Below are 18544 nucleotides of genomic sequence, written 5' to 3'. Positions count from 1 at the left end.
CATCTCTCAGGATGGTGTTTATTTCTGTACCTTATTCCATCAAAGTCGTGGCAAGTGAGAAATAAAGGAAATTAACCAGTTCATGTTAAAACAAGAGATGGTGATTTATTTTGTGGACATAGCTTAACTCTCACAGGTATCATCTGTGAATTTCGACAGGGTGCTCTCTATGCCCTCATCCAAGTCACTGATTTATTTGAATAGCACTGCTCCAAGGACCGAGCCTTGCGGGACTCCACTGTCCACATCTTTCCAGGTTGATATCGACCCATCCACCACCACTCTCTGGGTGCAACCCCTATGCCAATTTGCCACCCACCTGACCATGTAACATGCAATTTTGTGAACACCCAATTTCAAAAACTAATTTATATATTGTGGAGCCAAGCAGTAGGAGTCAGGGATTGGCCAGGCAAGGACAAGTCTGAGCCTGTGCTTATCTGCTCATCTCCTCACACCTTGATGCACCCTTCAAAATGTTTGGCAGCACCCCCCAGGTGCCGTGGCATCCTGGATAAGAATTCCTGCTTTAGTCAAGTGCACCAGCTCAGACTCTGCAGGGAGTTGGTGCAAGAACGTATGGTATACAGTGCAGAATGCCTGCAGTGTAGTCACACACTTCATGAAATCTGGTGATATGATAAAGCAAGAAGGCAAGAAGGCCACAGGGGAGGACTTTCCCAAATGAGGACAAACATCTGGTATGAACTGGATGGATAGATTTTTTTTTAATATTTTATTTACATTTTATAAACATTCATCATTGCCCAAAGGAAATGGCTGATGGCCCACAGTGCTTGTGAGCACCCACTTGGGGGCCACATGGAATTAAGGCCTACAGCCAAATGGCAGACAAAAGATGGAAAAATACTTATCTCCACCAGTATTCATTTTTTGAAGGAGGGAGAGGGGAAGTTGTTTCAGCACCTTAGCCACAATTACTGGCTGGCTGCAGTGGAAGAGGAAGGAAGGGCTGGGGAGGAAGATGCTGTAGCTGCCTCAAGCCACCATGAAAAACCTCTCTAAGTGCTCCACTGGTACAAGTGAACCCCACCAAAACAGATCTCACTTAGGTGTTTCTCTCCTAACCAAATAAGATCAGCTTCACAGCAAGCAACCTGGAGGACAAATGTCCATGCTTCAATTGTCAGTGTATGACAGTGCACTGAGTCCAAGAGGTAGCACTGCCAGGCTGCAGGCACTGCATTTGGCCAATCTATGAGGTGGCCTGAAATCATCACCCTGCTCCAGTGACGCCACCACCCTCACCTAATAATGAAGGGGTGGAATGCCATTATGATGGGACTGCTGGTCGTTTGCTACTGTTTGATTACTGTGGGGCATTCACATGTTCCCGCGCCCTGGATCACACCCACTGCCAAAGCCTCAGACACGCAGGGATACTGGGAACACCCAGCCATGATCAAAGAAGTGCGAAACTGGCCTTTCAGTCGCTGACGATGGATTGTGGACTGGCAAGGGGGAATCTGTCAATGTTACTGTGGGACAGAGTGGTTTGCTTGGTTTCCTCCCATATGCCAGGATCAGGAAAAACAAGTGTGGGACAGGGGGAGATTGTTGTGGTTTCTTCCAATGGCCCTGGTGCCGTTATGTTTTGCCTGCAGGTGTGCTGCCCACCCTGGGTCCCGACATGACCACTGCCGCAATCCCACCTGCAGTTCAAAATTCTACAACCACCTGGAGCCCAAGGAGGCAACTGAAACCTTCAACCCCACCCTCATGGGAGACGATAGCTCCAGCAATTCCCCTGCCCGATGACACTTTGGCACAATGGTGTACAGCTCACCAAATACACCGGTCCTCCAGATACAGCAAGGTACTGTGCTGGTTTAAAAATGGCTCTTATGCTCTCAACTGGTGGTCCACGGAATGGGAGGCCAACACGTCCCACGTTCCGGGTATTTTGTGGTTCAGCCACATGGATGAAGGAGGGATCGCTCACGGAATTGAATATACAATAACTGCATATCGCCAATCAGTCTGGGAAAATCTGCAGGGCGCAGCCCTGGTCAACCCAGAACAACTGGCCAAGCCCATGGTGGGGGCACTGTGCCAGAATTATTTCTGCAAGAAACCAAAGCCATAGTTGTACCTGGGCAGCGTGCATTTAAGTATACAGATGGGGACACACCCAAGCGAATGTGCTCCTTCGACCAACCCGACTGGGAGACTTACCAATCCCAAGAGGAAGAAGGAAGATAGTTAAACACCGGAACAGGAGAACCCCTAGCCGTTTTTTGCATTAAGCAGGGATGTACGTTGCTAATCCAAAAGAAGCTACCACAGCTGTATCTGCTACCTCGCTTATCTAACGTCACTCGCTGGTGGAGGTCCCAAACCAAGGCTCTGGTCCTCCTTAATGCTTCCTCGTTCAATGCCCGTATCACATTTAACCCCAAGCAATGGTTTATCAGAACAGCATTTCCTAACTGCTCTGCTGGCACTCGGTTGGCAGAAAATATGCTGCACTGGGCCTGGCCAACTGTTTTCCAACCCGCAGCTCAGCCTCTAATCACCCGGAAAAAGAGGGATACCCTAGACCATGTGTGGAATGGGCTCAATTCAGCCACGGGAGTTTGGAACATAGATAAATCCCAGAAAAATACCCAAGGAATCATGGATATACGGCGAGCCATAGGTTTTCTCACTAAGGGAGGTACGATTGATAACATGGCTTTAGAATACACTGATGAGTTAGTGGCAATCATTGGCCGAAAAGCAGCACAAATAAGTCACCTTTTGATGCATGCAGCCTTCCAAGCCGATGCTAATCAAACCTGGAGCACTGCTTTTGCCCAAGTGCAGCTTTCACTTTACCTGGGAAAAATGAAGGTTATGAGTGATCTCAGACATAAAGAATGACCTTCTGGCTTAGAGCACCACGGACTACCCCCAGCTTTAGCCCAACAGTTAGTTTACTGAGACACATGGAGCACATGCTGGGAGGGGTGCAGCAAGACAAAATGCTTTTTCATCGTACACGGGGTAGCAAATAGCACATGGTCCACCGCTCACCTCTTGACAACAGGACTAGGAGGTGGGTGCATGTGGGACTGGGATTTACACTGTCCCATTTGGGAAATTGTAACCCCCGAAGGTTCCAAGTATTTGGCCCAATCCCCGGTGTACCCTGTAAATGGCATTCTAATAGGCTTGGGAACTTTATGGAGAGGGTGGCCCAATAGTCCCCCCAACATGGTTTGTGCGACACCCCTACCAGCAACTCCCTATATTACCCTAGCCCAACAAGTTTGCTGGGAAGGTCCTGGCTGCTTATATCATCCTAACAGCACATTTTGGACCTCCTGAACCAGCTGTTGTGCAGAGGCTCAAGATTTCCAAGGGGCATTAGCTACCCTATATGTCCATGACCAGGAAACCACCTTAATGTGGCCAAAAACCCAATTAGAAAGTGTCACCCTTAACCTAAGTCTTCCAAAATCCTGGGTGAAAGATATAGACATGCCCCAGCTTAAAGGGATGGGGTGAAGTAGTGACCTACATTAAAGGTTTGTTTGAAGATGCCCAAAAAGGAAAACAACTTGCCCTCATAGCTCAAGGGGGAGGGAGAATTATTAAATGTGCTACTAATATTCCCCTGCTGTGTAAATGGTATGAAGTGGTCTGTACTGTGCAAATGTACACCTTTACTAAAGGTGCTCCTTTTCCTTGGTTTGTAGTAGTAGTAAGTTTAGTCACAGGAATCATATTATTCAATATAATCTTTAAATGTTGCTGTTATAAAATTAAGTCCAAAACCTATGCCAAAGTAAATGTTGTTGCTTCTGCCAACCATGTATACAACACCTGGCAGAAATCATATTTGTAGGCTTTACCAAATGCTCCAAAGAAGCAAGGGGTGGACTGTGACAGCCACAACCAGAGGGATTAATAAGCAATAATATGTGCTTCTTGGAGGCATTTGGTATTTTGCCTAAACAGGTAATATTAGTTAATATAAGCTTGTAAGTCTGTAAACTGCAGCTATAACTTGTCTGTCATAAGTTTATCCAAAATGATAAATTAACTGTTCGTAGAACTGACTGGGCCCCATAGGCAAAGCTGTAGCTGTGAGATTAGCTGGCCTAACAGTTTTTCGCTCAGGGTTCAGCCTCAGTGATAAAAACTGGATCTAACTGCTTGGCACACCCAACACATTCCAGGAAAGCATATCCCAAGAAAGCATATTCAAATGAAGCCTAAAAGGGGTTGGAATTTAGGCGGAGTGATGTCAATTTCAGACCTAAAGGTGCTGCATCATAATTTGCTTATTGGATAAACCTGAGTCTGGGTAGTAACCTTTTATGATAATTTTAACACCTTTCAATCCCATAGGGTAACAGCTATAGGGCAACATTGTGAGTGGCCCTGAGGTCAACAGATTAACATAAGACTAGGTATAAAAAAACACATGCATCAGGTAACCAGCAGGAAGGAGGGAACAGAACGGTCATTTCTGTTCCACGCCGGACCCCAGACTCCCGGTGTGAGTGAGGATCAGATCCTGATCAAGGGACCTTTCCCGGTAATCCCTCTGACAGCGTCGATCATCAGGGATGCTTGACTTCGCTGGAATCACTTAGCATGCACCTGGCATTGAGGGACTATCGATAAGTTGCCAACCCATGTCTGTCTATTTGTTGTTTTGAACAGCCCAGTGTGGCTAATACCCTCGCAGTGCCCAGTTGGCCTGTGACAGATTGATCTATCTATCTGTTATTATCTGTTGTTATTATTTACTATTAGCTCTTTTATACTGTCTTATCTGCTTATCACATTTATCTTTCTGTTAACTGTTGTGTGTGTGTAAGCTATAATAAATTTGCCTTTATTCCACTCCCAACTTTGCCTCCTCGATCCAAAACTGAATCAAACAGCCCAGTTGGCCTGTGATAAAATTGACACACTCAGAGTGCCCATCTGGCCTGTGACATATGGCTAAGATGTTCTAGAAGACAGGAGTCCACCTCTATAAACATGGCATTTATATGCTTAGAGAATAACTTCCAGGGATAGCAGTGCTCAAAACTCCCAGAAATAATCCTTTCATGCCTATCCCCCAGCCTGCCCTCTATCACTTTTCTTTTTCTCTAAAGCAGCGACTGTTACAGAAAAAGAAATTTATTGAAAGTAGTGGTCTCAGTGCCCCACCCAGACTAGAGAAATGTGATCTCTTCCCCCAACAAGGTGCTAAGTGTTCTGTTCAGAATTCATGGGAGTTATGGGGTTTCTAATGAAAGAAAAGTGGAAGGGGTTTTTCTCTCCCACTCTCATGTCATGGGATGCAGGGAGAAGAGAAAGTTCCAGTTGGAAACATGAGATCATAAGCGTACAGCTTCAACTGTAGCATCTTGCCACTGATTCATGGGAATGAAAACTTGAGGCCTGGCTGGCTTGCCCTGCCCAAGCTACCCTGGGAAGGTGTTTGGGCTGTGCAGAAGAGAGTTGCTCCTGTCCTGATCTCAATAGGCACTAATACCTATTGTCAGCTTTTGTGAATCAGATTATCTTCATCTTCCTGCCATCTTGGGATCTTATGAATGCAGCATTATGTTTTTCCAGGGCAAACCCAACCACCAAAAGCCTTCTCCAAGTATTGAGCCAGAGCCAATGTTAGATGGTCATTGAAGGGTCCAGCCACCACCTGGATTCCCAAGGGAAGACCCTCAGTGCTCAAGCCCAGGGGGCACTGGGTCACAGGCAAGCCCAAGACATTGAAAATAGCTGAAAAAGAGAAAGAGAAAGCTCTTGATTAGAATAGACAGAGGGTGTTCCATTCTGTATTCCTAGATTTTGGTTCTGAGACGTTAACTGTGTTAACATTCATCCTTTAAAGCAGGATGAAAGAGGAGTCTAGTTTATCTGATGTACAGGCCCCCATGCCATGGTAGTTACTTCAATAAGAGGGCCACAGCTGATCAGACACTCAAATGCCAGCTGAAATAAAGCATGTCCAAAAACACTGTCTATCATTCCTAAGATCACAAGAAGTACTTCTCATATGCTGTGCCACCTTTAAAAGAGAAAACAGCCTAATCCAAGTGTCTTGAGGGGCTGTGATGGAGTTCCACCAAGTTGTGCTCTTTACCAATATCAATCTGGATACAGTGTTGTCTTCAGATTGGCTTCTTTAATACAGAAGAAAGTACTCAAGAGGTCACCCCAGAAACCAGCAGGTTTCTGCTCCCACTCTCATAAAGGTTTAATTTCCAAATAAGTAGCAGGATAAGGAAAATAGTTCTCAAATATCTGGGCAAGCGGACCCTCTACTACTAAGTGAGTATGCTCTCCCACTACTACTGGTGAATTGGTACGAGCAAGACCCCTAGTTTGTCTCCCATCTCTTCAGGGCCTTACACCTGCAGGAAGTGGTGCTCACCTGTGTAGGCAAAGTTGAAGGGCATCCCCAAGGGGAAATGATGCTTGGGAGCCACTATAGGATGTGAAGGGTACAATAGCAACCCACTGGCTCCTAGTAAGTCCTCCATCTCAGTCCGGAGGCTCTGTCCCATGTTCACCAGCTTGGCCATTGCAGCAGGGCTGAGTTTCATCAACTTCTCAGTCAATCCCAGGGCTGTGGAACAACCAAGAGGACAGCAAATTGCATGAGACTGTCTCAGTTAAAAAGCATTTTATATAGACATCTCAGCATGCCCCACACTTGTAAAAGGGCTTAGTCAGGAGCTTGGAAACTGTTCCAGGAGTTTGGAGGGCACTATCTCCTCCTGGGCTTGCATGTTCCTGCAGCAACTGCTATCTTTGTGTAGATAATGTTCAATGCACGAGAACCTTTCCCCACTGAACAAAATCTGGGAATATTTTTATTACCTTCTTGAATTTTAAATCAACCACTGTTGCAAGTGATGACAAAGAATTCAAGACTGAAGGGGATCAAACAGCTACCAGCATTATCAGGTATCCCAAACCATTTTTTTGTTTGTTTGTTTGTTTTAAAGCAAGGAATTCTAAAACTGAATGAGGGAAAACACACCCTCCTCATCTCTCTCTTGTAGTTATCTAAAACATATACATTTTACATCATACTTTTTCTTTCTTTCTGCCACTGAGGCACATTTCCAGCAAAATTTATTAGCTCAGAGAGAAGTTGGTTGTTCTGAAATCTTTTCAGTCTAATTTCTATCAGAGACTCCAATCTCTTTCCCTGGTTATCCCTCAAGTTCTGCCAATGTGGCAGTCTACCTTACCATGCATCTGCAAGCATTTAATCCAAAGAAGTTTTAAATGACCCAAGCAGCAAGGCTTTATCCAATGTTTCTCAATCAGGATGACAGTGACACCTTGGGGTACCTTGAGATCTTTTCAAGGGTGCTATAGGATGTCATGTAATATTAATGCTATTAGGTGCGCAAAAGTGATTCACAAGATAAACCCAGACATTTCATAAAGGAATCCAGTGTTAAAACATTCTGACTTGCTGTGGGCTTTCTGAGTTCTTTGCTCTCTGTTTTTTCTGTAGCCAAAATCTGTGAAAACCAAGAGCTGACATTTTCCAAAAGAAGCCTTGAATCTAAAAAGGTTGAGAGAACCACTGTTCCAACAATTTCCCTCAGGAGGTCACTTTATAGCCTACTAAGCTTCCAGCCCTCAGAGTTTAGAAATTTACTCAATTATCCTGCCTACATTTTCCTTAAAGTTTGACCCTAAATATTTCCTTTTTCCTTTGCATTTGCACCCTTCCAATGCTTAAAGAGACTAAACAGCAATTATTAAAAACTGTAGATATTCAATGTCCAAAGAGTTCAATGAAGAGGCAACATTCCAGTGAAAACCTCAAAAGCGAGAAAACAGAATACTCATCTGATGACATGTCCCAAGACTCAAAGATTACTTTGTGATGTGCCATGCCCATGCTTGCTTTTGCTTACAGCAACGTTATAAATACAAACTATAGACATGTTCACTTATTCATTATTAAATTCAGCCATCTTTTGGGTGGACTCTGGCAACTGCTGTAACAGCAAACAACATATGTTTCAGTCCAGATGGGAGGGAAAACATTTTTACCCATAACTGCTGGGAATGAGTTAGAGAAACAGGAGGTAATTATTTATGCAAGTTGGAAATCAAAACAGAACACAAGGGCAAACCACCTTTGAACAGGATACTCTAGATCAGTGGCTCCCAACCTCAGGCCACAACCCAAATCAGGGTCAAATGGGGGGGGCGGGCAGTGTCTGCCCTTCCTACCCACGGGGCTGCCCCAGCACATGGTCCACACGGCTCTCACCACCATTGCTCCCTGTGATCCCAGCCCGGGCTCTGCTGGCACCGCCAGGCATGAGTGAGTTGTCAGCAGGGGCAGGGGTCGTGACCCGGATTTAGGATCACAGCAAACGAAGATTGGGAGCCATTACCCTAGATGGACAAAGCTCACTGGTACCTTGATTTCACATGGTTCAAGGGAAGCAGTGCCACTTACTCCGTTAGTTTCACCACCCTTTGCATGTCTTATACATCTGTCATTCAAGTACTAACCTGGTCTGATCCTACTTCCTGTACACTTGGCTGGGATGGTACCTTGTCTTGAACAGGAGGCTGAACCAGGCGAGGTCCCTTCCAGCCCTACTTTCCAATGATTCTATACTTAGTTTACAAGATTGCATCATTTCATTCATATTGTAATAAATTTCATGACCATATCAGAATACACATGCAGGTTGTAAAAAGATCTAAACAACTAGGAATTTATTTTTCTGGTAGACTGATTTTTACCAATCGCAGGGAGTGTGTGTGATGACATCCCCAGGAACCATTTCAGTAGCTCCCATGATGGCCATACAGGTTTCCCATGATCCCCAAGAAGGTCTGTGAACATCTGTGCTTCCTGCAATATATAAAGCATTCAGTGAGACTTGCTGTGGTTAAAGTGTGGTAGCTGAACAAATGTGGCAACATCCAGTTTTAATTTATATGCAGCACCAGCAGGCTTTATCTGATTATCTACATTCTCTATGGGATGAAGACTGTCAGAACCCAGTAGTTGAGTGCCTATGTCACAGTGGAAGGTTTCATTGATTTGATGCATATGACGCAGTGGAATTTCTCGCCACAGTGGAATTTTCCGCTATGGTGAAAAAGCCCAGTGCAGTAAAAAGTTCCCGCCAACTTTATGCAAATACGCACACCACCACTGGCCGGTTCTAAATTATTCATGTTTGGTGACTAGTGATTGGCTTGTTAGTCATATAAAAGTTAAAGCAGTTTCCGCCCAAGTCGGAGAACTCCGCGCACATCTCGGAGTGAACTTGGCAGACTGATCACCCACCAACAACTCCCCGTTGCCGACCGTCCTGAAATACCCCCGTGCCCTGCAGGCCCGATAAGCCATTCACGTCAGTTCGTCTGACTCGGAGAGCTCACGTTTGCAACTGTAACTTAAGTCAGTTCTGCTTCCTCCTCTGTGTACACTGACGGCGTAAGTAAATAATCTCTTTGTTCAACCAATACGCTTCAGTGCCTAATTCCGCTCCGTCGGTCAAAAGTACCCGCCTGCCGTTTCGGGGCTACTGGTCACAGCCCGGCCTACCACTCGACCGCCACATGGCGTCACGAACAGGATCTGGGGAAGACGCGATGGAGTTGGAACTAGTTAAGAACTGCCCATGGCGCAGTGGGGAACGCTGAGTGTCGAACGCTAAAGAATTGTGGACACACATCGCCTATCACCAGGCAGGTGGAAAGGGTGAGAAGCCCGTCAGCGGCTACCTTTCGATAAAAGGGGAAGAGGGAGTTTCAAGAGAGTGGGAAGCACATCTTCACCCCGGAGCACTCCGATGTGTGATGAGTAGTGAGCAGGTCCTATTTAGGCCCCAAGGCAAAGTAGGCACCGTATCCTTCGCCGGAGTCAGATCAGCGGGCGGAGCAGACCCAACCCTCGCCCGGGAGTACGCCCGGTGTATAAGATATGTGTGGGAGGGCGGAGAGCCGACGCCAGCCGACCAGTTTAATCCCCTGGCTTTGGCGCCCGGGTCGAGAGGCCACGAGTTTCTCTCGGATCTCTGAGAAAAATTGGAGACGGAGGGCCGCATCGCGACACGGTGGGCAGGCCCGGAATGGGATAGGGGAAAGATGTTGAATGCAATGTTCCGCGCCATTACAACTCTGCTGTGGGAGAACGCCGATCTAGAGGCCCAACTGCTCAACGCCGCTCAGGCGGCCAAAGAGACGGCGGTAGAAGAAAACCCCAAGCCACCGCCATTCCAAGATGGCACTGGGAAAGAAGAGAAGCGCGTGGAAAGTCCCAGGGAAGAAGGGGCGGTTCAGCGACCCGCAGCCCCGCCCCCCGAGGTGATGTCATCTCCGACGTTCCCACCCCCTTGCGGAGGGAACGGGTTGTATCCACTCCTTCCACTAGATACATATGCTCTCTCAGTAGCCGTTCACCCCGTGGTTTTAGTAAGACGAGTCATCAAGGCACAGGATGCAACCCGCACCACCACCACATACCACACCCGCACGCGAGAAGAACTGCAGGAATTGTGTCAAGAACCACAAATCGACCCTGAAGAACTGTTAGCTGTGTGGCTGGGACGCCTAGTCGTGGAGTTTGGATCAGACTTGCTGAACCTGGAAGAGGCTGATTTTCTAACCCGTCAAGCCTCATGGAGTGGGGGGCACGCCACCGACCTGGATATGGTGGCGAGTAATGTTCATTGACCCATCCCGCTTCCAGCGCTCGTTGCAGGCCAAATTAGCCATAAGTCTCACATGTGGCATGATGGTAAACCGGGAAAAGCCAGTGCGGAACAACTTCTGCTGGCTATAATAGGGGTTTCATACTGCTCTTGGAATCCAGGAGTGCATCAGCTGGGACTAACACAAGCCCAACGCAACGGGGGATGGCCCCACCGCCACTTGAGAAACTCTAGAGCCGTCCCGGTAACCCTCAAAGCCATAGAGGACTGCGTAGAAGTCTATGGAGGAGAGAATGTTGTAGCGCTCCGGCTTTTCCTAAGCCCAGTAGCTGGCCAACCCACAGGTAATCTCTTGAGTCAACTCCCGCGACTGCGGATCCTTATGACATCGGACGCAAGAACCTCCAGTGACTCAGAACATCAACCCGCTGCATGCCTGATCAAGGCCCAGGACACAAGACGTCATGAGTCTGACTCTCGATGAACATTGCAATCGTTGCCGCAGAGAACACCGGAAGAACGGGCCATGTTTGGATTTCTCCTACATCGTTCTAAACTCACCAAGCAACAGCTGCGCATCCTAGGAGACGCAGGACAACGGCAACTAGCATACGAGCTAGGCTTCCAACATGCCAAAGAGCCAAAGAACGAGTCCACAAGTGTACAGGAAAAGGATCGTCCAAGCAAAACCATCTCCGAGCACCTGTATCGTGTGCTTTAAAGAGGGCGAAACACAGTGGCAAATCTTTGTCCACCATGATTAGCTATCCTGTTATTTACAGCTAATAAATTAACTGCTCAGAGAAATTTTTCTTCACAGGTACGAGACCCGAGATACGTGACGGCGGCAGACCCAGAGACAGAGAGAGAGAAAGAAAGGGAACATCACCAGAGACGCAGGAGCCCTATGTGTGGCGTCGCCATGACACCCACCGAAGCCCTTATAGTTGAACTTTCTGTAACTAATCTAGTTATGTGTTTCTGTGTTTGTGTTGCTTATTGTTTAATCCAGTTTATTGAGAACGAACTTGATTCATTGTCTATGTTTATACCCGTTTACCATATGAACCTCCCGAGCGAGACGATGACGACTTAAACGGCTTACTTGTGGTCTAATTCCAACTGTGCCATAGGCAGGGGGGCATGTCAGAACCCAGTAGTTGAGTGCCTATGTCACAGTGGAAGGTTTCATTGATTTGATGCATATGACGCAGTGGAATTTCTCGCCACAGTGGAATTTTCCGCTATGGTGAAAAACCCCGGTGCAGTAAAAAGTTCTCACCAACTTTATGCAAATACGCACACCACCATTGGCCGGTTCTAAATTATTCATGTTTGATGACTAGTGATTGGCTTGTTAGTCATATAAAAGTTAAAGCAGTTTCCGCCCAAGTCGGAGAACTCCGCGCACATCTCGGAGTGAACTTGGCGGACTGATCACCCACCAACGACTCCCCGTCGCCGACCGTCCCGACGTACCCCCGTGCCCTGCAGGCCTGATAAGCCATTCATGTCAGTTCGTCTGACTCGGAGAGCTCACGTTTGCAACCGTAACCTAAGTCAGTTCTGCTTCCTCCGCTGTGTACACCGACGGCGTAAGTAAATAATCTCTTTGTTCAACCAATACACTTCAGTGCCTAATTCCGCTCCATCGGTCAAAAGTACCCGCCTGCCGTTTCGGGGCTACTGGCCACAGCCCAGCCTACCACTCGACTGTCACAAGACAAGAGGAGCATAGAACTAGGGCTGTGTGAAATTTCACTGCCAGTTTTGTTCGATGTTGTTTCAACCCATTTCAAGGTCAAATCAGGAAAATCAAAACGGAACAGATATAGTTGAAACAGCCTTGAAACAAAAATAGGCAAGTCGAAATGTTTCGCCATTTCAACACTGTTTCAATGTTTCGCCCATAGGCTAACGGGGAAGGACACAGCAGCCTAAAATTTTGTAATTTCTGGCCTGATTTGGATGAAAGTTGCAGGAACTGTAGCCCCTTCCGAGGGCATGATGCCGGCCAGGTTTCAAGGAGATAGGTGCAGGGGGTTCGGGGAAACTGCACCCCAAACACTGATGGAAAAGAACTTGGGAGTCTTGGTAGACGACAGACTCAATAGGAGTCTGCAGTCTGCAGTGTGATGCAACCTCACAAAACGTGAACATAGTTTTGAGACGCATCAATACAAGCATTAAGTGCAAGATATGGGAAGCATAATCGCCAACTGTGGTTTTTACCCTGGGTTGCTTGCAGCTGTTAACAAAACAAAACAAGAAACAAAACACAATGGTACTTTACTTTAAATCGGGGCGGGCAATTTTCAGGCAGAGGGCCACTTACCGAGTTTTGGCAAACCACTGAGGGCCGCATGGGTAGCCCTGCCTCTTGACAGGTGCCCCGCCCCCTGGTCACCATCTTGGGACTGGAAGTCTCTTCCCCTAACCCCTGACCTTTGCCACCAGAAGTACTTCCCCTTACCCCCTGGAATTACTTTTTTCAGCAAGGTGTTTTGTCATTTCTGAACCAGAAAAATACCAAATTATATTCTAAAAATCAAACATCTACAACATTCATTAATTTCATTTCAAAAAATATTTTTGATTCACATGTGTTTGTGTAGTGTACACAGAGGTTATAGTATAATAGCTTAAAATGAAGTCTTACTCTTGTATATTGTGGGAGGGTGTGTGTGTGTGACACTGAGATTTGTGGGGAGCTGAGTGTGTGGGGGGAAAGCAGCTGGGGAGGGTTGTGGCATGCATGGAGGGGGAGGGCTTGCCCACAGCCTGCCCCCTCCCCCCATGGCAGGCAGTGCCCCCACTAGCACTCCTGCAAACCCAGGCTCTACACTCTTGCCACTCCTGGCCCCGGGGCACTGGTGTGGGCCCCATGCTCCCGCTTGCTGCCACTTGCCCCCCCTGCCTCCACCCCCATCTGCCACTGCTGCCCTTCTCCTGCTGCTTCCCTCCTCTCCCCCGCCCCAGCACTCTGGCACCATGTCCTAACTGCTCCTGCAGTCCCAGTGTTGCAGCTGGGAATCGCGTGGTGCCAGCTGGTGGGCAAGGTGGGGTCTGGGGGGGGAGGGGGCAGAGAAATAGTTGCAGCAGGCAGGAGGAAGGAGCAGTGAGCAGGTGCGTGAAGCGCAGCAACAGCCAGGCGGGAGCCAGCGCAGGCAGGGCCCACAGCAGGGCGGCAGGAGTGCAGGGCCCAGGCTGCCTAGGGCTCTATGGAGTTGGGCTGTGCTGCTCAGGCAGCGAGAGGAGCAAGCCAGCCCGGCTCCAGAGTCCCTGCCATCCCTGGCCCGCACTCCCACCGCTCTGCTCTGTGCCCCGCCAGTACTGGCTGGCCCAGTGCACTTATGCAGGCCCCACATTCCTGACCAGCTGTCGCTACACTCCACACGCCCACTCGCTGCCCCTTCCCCCACCTACTGCAACCATTTCCCCGCTCTCCAGCACCACGTGGTTCCCAGCTGCAGTGCTGGGACCCCAGAAGCTGGCTCGACCAGTCCTCAGGACTGAAGCGATTGCTCATGGTCCTCCCCTGCCTCCCTCTCCCCCTCCTTCTTATCTATATTTCCCTAGGCACGGGGAGGCAGAAACAGTCCTAGGCCAGAAGCCTCCAGGTGTCCCTGCTAGGCAGAGGCTTCCAGCTGGGGTTCAGGGTGTAGGGGGGCTGCACTTGCTGCTGCGGCTGTTTAGTTCTGCCACTGGCTTCCCTTGGGTTCTGCTGCCCCTGGCTCCTGTCACCTTTGACACGCAGCCTGGAGCAGATTAATATTTATCTTCTAAATTTTTTAGGGGCCCTGTGGGCCGAATAGAATGGCCTGGTGGGCTGGATCCGGCCCACAAGCCATTTTTTGCCTACCCCTGCTTTAAACTCAGCATATTCCCACATCAAGCCTTGCACGTACCCAGAAGAAGCAACACGTTACTTCAACCAGGCTCTGCAGCATCTGTAACAATCAGGCACATTAGTGGGACTTTTGGCACTTTTATCTAATAGCTGATTGAATCAGCTTTAGCTAAAAGTGGCATAAAGCTCTGCTGAAATATCCAATCTTAACAGACACTGCAGAGCCAGAGTAAAGCAACATGCTGCTTCTTCTGGTAAAGTATGTTTTTAGGGTTTTTTTAGGTTTTTTTAAACATGTGAGAGCAGCCACCTGTGGTTCATGGGTGATGAACACTCGCTATCTTTTTTTCAGTGGGTGCTTGAGCCCTGGAGCACCCATAGAGTTTGTGCCTACGATGGAAAGTAATAATACCTCTCTACTTGGCACTGGTTAGGCCTCATCTGGAGTACTGTGTGCTGTTCTAGGCTGGCTCTACATTTTAAAAAGGACATGAAGAAGCTAGAGGGTGCAGAAGCAGGCAATAAAGATGATCAAGGGCTTGGAAAGCAAGTAATGCAAGGAGAGGCTGAAGGAGCTAGGCATGCTCAGCTTGCAGAAAAGGCACTTAAGAAGGGACATGATAGCAGTGTTCAAACACTTGAAGGGTTGCTGTAAAAAAAAGTTAAAGAAAAGAAAAGGATGAAGACCAATGGCTTGAAGTTGCAGCATAGTAAGTTTAGATTGGATGTCCAAAAAAACTTCTTCACCATTAGAATAGTGAGACTATGGAATAGACAGCCTACAGAAGTTGTGGATTCTCCATCACAGGCAGTGCTCAAGAACATGAATGACTCATGCCCCCATCACCTGGGGAGGCATAGCGGTGGCAGGAGCGTGGCAGCAAGTGGGGGAGCTCCCACAGCTGCCGCTGGCGCTGTCAGGGGGGTGGCATGTTGACCAAGGGTCAGCAATCAGCCACAGCTGCCGCCAGCAGCATCAGCCAGCAGACTGTGGACCGCTGATGGCGGGGTGGTGACCGCCCACAGATGCTGCTGACAGTGTCAGCAGTGCCTTTTTGTAGGGGGTGCACCACTATGCTCAGGAGGTGCATGTGCACCCGTACATATCGCCCTGCTCAAGAAGAGGTTAGACAGGCACTGGTCAGGGATGTCTAGGTGTAGCAATGCTTATGTTCTACCATATGTACTTCCCATGCTTCTGGGCTTTGCTGGTTGCCCTTGGCCCCCCTCCTCCTTTTTGCTACATGTGTTAGGGTGTTTTTAAGCCTTCCTCAGAGGCACTGGCTATTAACTATAGCCAAGGCTGGGGATTTTAACTGGGGCATGCCAATACTCCTGAGGTTCCTGGAGCTGGAGGTTCCTGGCTAGGGGGTCTTGCCGCTCCACTCTGACTGATAGCCATATTTGGGGTCAAAAAGGAATTTTACTCCATGGTCAGACTGATATGGACTGTGGGTGTTTTTTGCCTTCCTCTGTAGTGGGGGATGTGGCCCTCTACCTGGGATCTTGAGCATATATTGGCAACATTTCACAGAAGCAGGACATTGTCTGCCCTGGCCCCGTTCTTGACCTTTGGCAGGTGTGCAGTGTCAGGGTTGATAGTAGTCTTGTATAGAGTTTAGATTATGGTTTGTATATGGATGACCCTGCCTCAGACAGAAGGCTGGACTGGAGGTCCCTTTCAGCCCTACTTCTCCATGATTCTTTGAACTCAACAAAGAATGCCACAACACCCAAGGGAAAGGAAAAATAGAAGCATGTTTACAACATGGCAGGGTGATTTCATGCTGGCTATGGAGAAGGCAGGGTGAGTTGCCATCATGAGGAAGGGACATACATTATTGGTATCATTTAGTTTTAATGCTATATGTGCAAGAGAGATTATGGCATTAAAGATGCAGATGTAATTTTAAAATTATTTTTACAGAATTTCCACAGCACTTTTTCCTCCCAATTTAGGAAACAGGATCAAGAACAGGATAAGTCTGCCTGGCATATTGTTCTTCAGAGAGGTGTGCTTTTCTTTTGCTATTTGCACAGATAATCCATTAATCAGTTTAAATGAAGTATTAAAACTGCTGTACAAGACTTGAAACACAGCAAGGGCACTAAAACTTCAGAAGACTACCAGCACTGATGTAAGTAAAGCAGAGAGTGGGTAGTCTTTTATACAACTCAGCTGCACATGGATCTTCCAAAGAATGCAACATTAACTTGCAACATCTTCAGTGTCAGTCCCTAGTTCCCAGCCAGAACACAACAAACATCAGTTCTGACCTGCCTCAACACCCTGCTGCACTAGCCCCAGGACTCAGTGTTAAAAGAGGGAAAGCATCAACTAGTTAAATATCAGTTCAGCCAAGTTTATAAGAACCTGCACCAAAAATGCCAAGGTAAAAATGTTAAGATGTTCCTCATTTGCTAGATTAGTGTTTCTCAAACTGGAGGATGTGGAAAACGCCTGGAATATACCCAAGAGGAAGGAATAGGAAAGAAGGAGGGAAGATGAAATATAATAAAGGGAAAAGGGAGGTTAATAAAAGGAAAAGAAAAAAAATGGAACTGTAAAATCTCTCTTCAGTTGCTGAAGAGGTTATAGTCTAGTTGTAATGATGTAAATGTGGGCCTTTTCATAACAGATAATCACAGTCCTGCAGTCTGATTACTCTGCATGTCCTACTGGAGTAGGACAATTTATTAAGGTGAATGAGACTCAAAAAAGTTTAAAATGACTGTACGAGGTTACTGAGTTAATGAAAACCTTGCTAATAGTTAAAGCAAGAGGACAAAGTCAGAGAAATGGTTGGTCCTAATCCATGTGGGAACGAATGCCATAGCCAGGAGCAATCCAGACTGCATCATGAAGGACTACAAGGCCTTGGGAGCCAAGGTCAAGGAGATGGGGGCACAGGTGGTATTCTCCTTTATTCTCCCGGTAACTAGACATGGACAGCGACACGAGGCCTGCATCAGTGAGGTTAACTGGCGTTTTTGGAGTTGGTGCTACCAGACAGGCCTCAGGTTCCTGGACAGTGACCCGCATTTTTGCACAGGGGGCATGCTCAGGTGGGATGGGCTTCACCTCTCCCCTAAAGGCAAGCACGTCTCCTCTTCCAGGTTGGCTGATCTTGTATGGTGTGCTTTAAACTAGCTTTGCCAGGGGATGGGGCCACAGGAGGACACGAGGACAACTCCCAGCCAAGACAGGTGATGAGCACAAGAAGTACCCAGGTAAGTGACAAGGGTCCAGATAGTCCTAGGAATCGGGGGGGGGGGGGGGGGGGGGTGTTCATGCACTGATAGGAGGCCTTAAGTGTCTTTACACTAATGCTCGAAGTATGGAGAATAAGCAGGAGGAACTCGCCCTCTGGATAGCTTGTACAAACCCAGACATAGGAAGGCTCGCTGAAACCTGGTGGGATTCAACCCATGATTGGGCGGTAAACATTAGGGGCTACAGACTATACAGGCGGGACAGAACAGGGAGGAAAGGCAGGGGTGTGGCGCTCTACGTCAAAGAGCAATACACATCCTCAAATAACAGGATGGGGTCAGAGGAGGGGCAGGCTGAAGTGCTCTGGGTCAGAATGCAAGGGGGTCAGGGGAAAGGCACTTAACAGTGGGGGTCTACTACAGACCACCCAACCAGGGGGAAAAGCTGGACCGGGCATTCTCGGGTCAGCTCACGGAGGCAGTTAAGTCAAAGGATGTGGTCATCATGTGTGATCTAAAACTACCCAGACATTTGCCGAGAGGAGCAGTCGGTCACATCTGACCGCTCACATAGGTTCCTTGCTGAGATACAAGACCTCCACCTAACCAGGAGGTGCAGTCCCACCAGAGGGAATGCCCTACTGGACCTGGTCCTGGCCACAGGTGACGACCTAGTGAAGGGATTCCAGGTCCTCGGCCACCTTGGCGATAGCGATCATCGCCTACTGGAATTCACCATCCAGCGCAAGGTGTCAAGGGCCTGCAGCAAGGCAGTAGCCCTTGACTTCAGGAGGACCAATTTTAA

General features: G+C 47.9%; 1 protein-coding gene across 1 annotated transcript in view; it reads right to left on the bottom strand.

The window, feature by feature from the left end:
- Positions 1-704: 704 nt before the first annotated feature.
- Positions 705-18544, bottom strand: part of FAAH2 (fatty acid amide hydrolase 2) — a 36555-nt gene continuing 18715 nt past the window's right edge. The window contains exons 9-11 of the mRNA XM_059732646.1: positions 8755-8866; positions 6401-6595; positions 705-5745 (exon numbers count right to left, since the gene is read on the bottom strand). Coding sequence (XP_059588629.1) covers positions 5570-5745; positions 6401-6595; positions 8755-8866 — 483 coding nt within the window. The 3' untranslated portion in view covers positions 705-5569. The remainder of the gene's footprint in view (positions 5746-6400; positions 6596-8754; positions 8867-18544) is intronic.

The sequence above is a fragment of the Alligator mississippiensis genome, chromosome 8 (assembly GCF_030867095.1).
Source record: "Alligator mississippiensis isolate rAllMis1 chromosome 8, rAllMis1, whole genome shotgun sequence".
In the NCBI taxonomy this organism is placed as follows: domain Eukaryota; kingdom Metazoa; phylum Chordata; order Crocodylia; family Alligatoridae; genus Alligator; species Alligator mississippiensis.
Note: the sequence above shows the minus strand (reverse complement) of the source record. Positions and strands in the feature narration are given on the sequence as shown.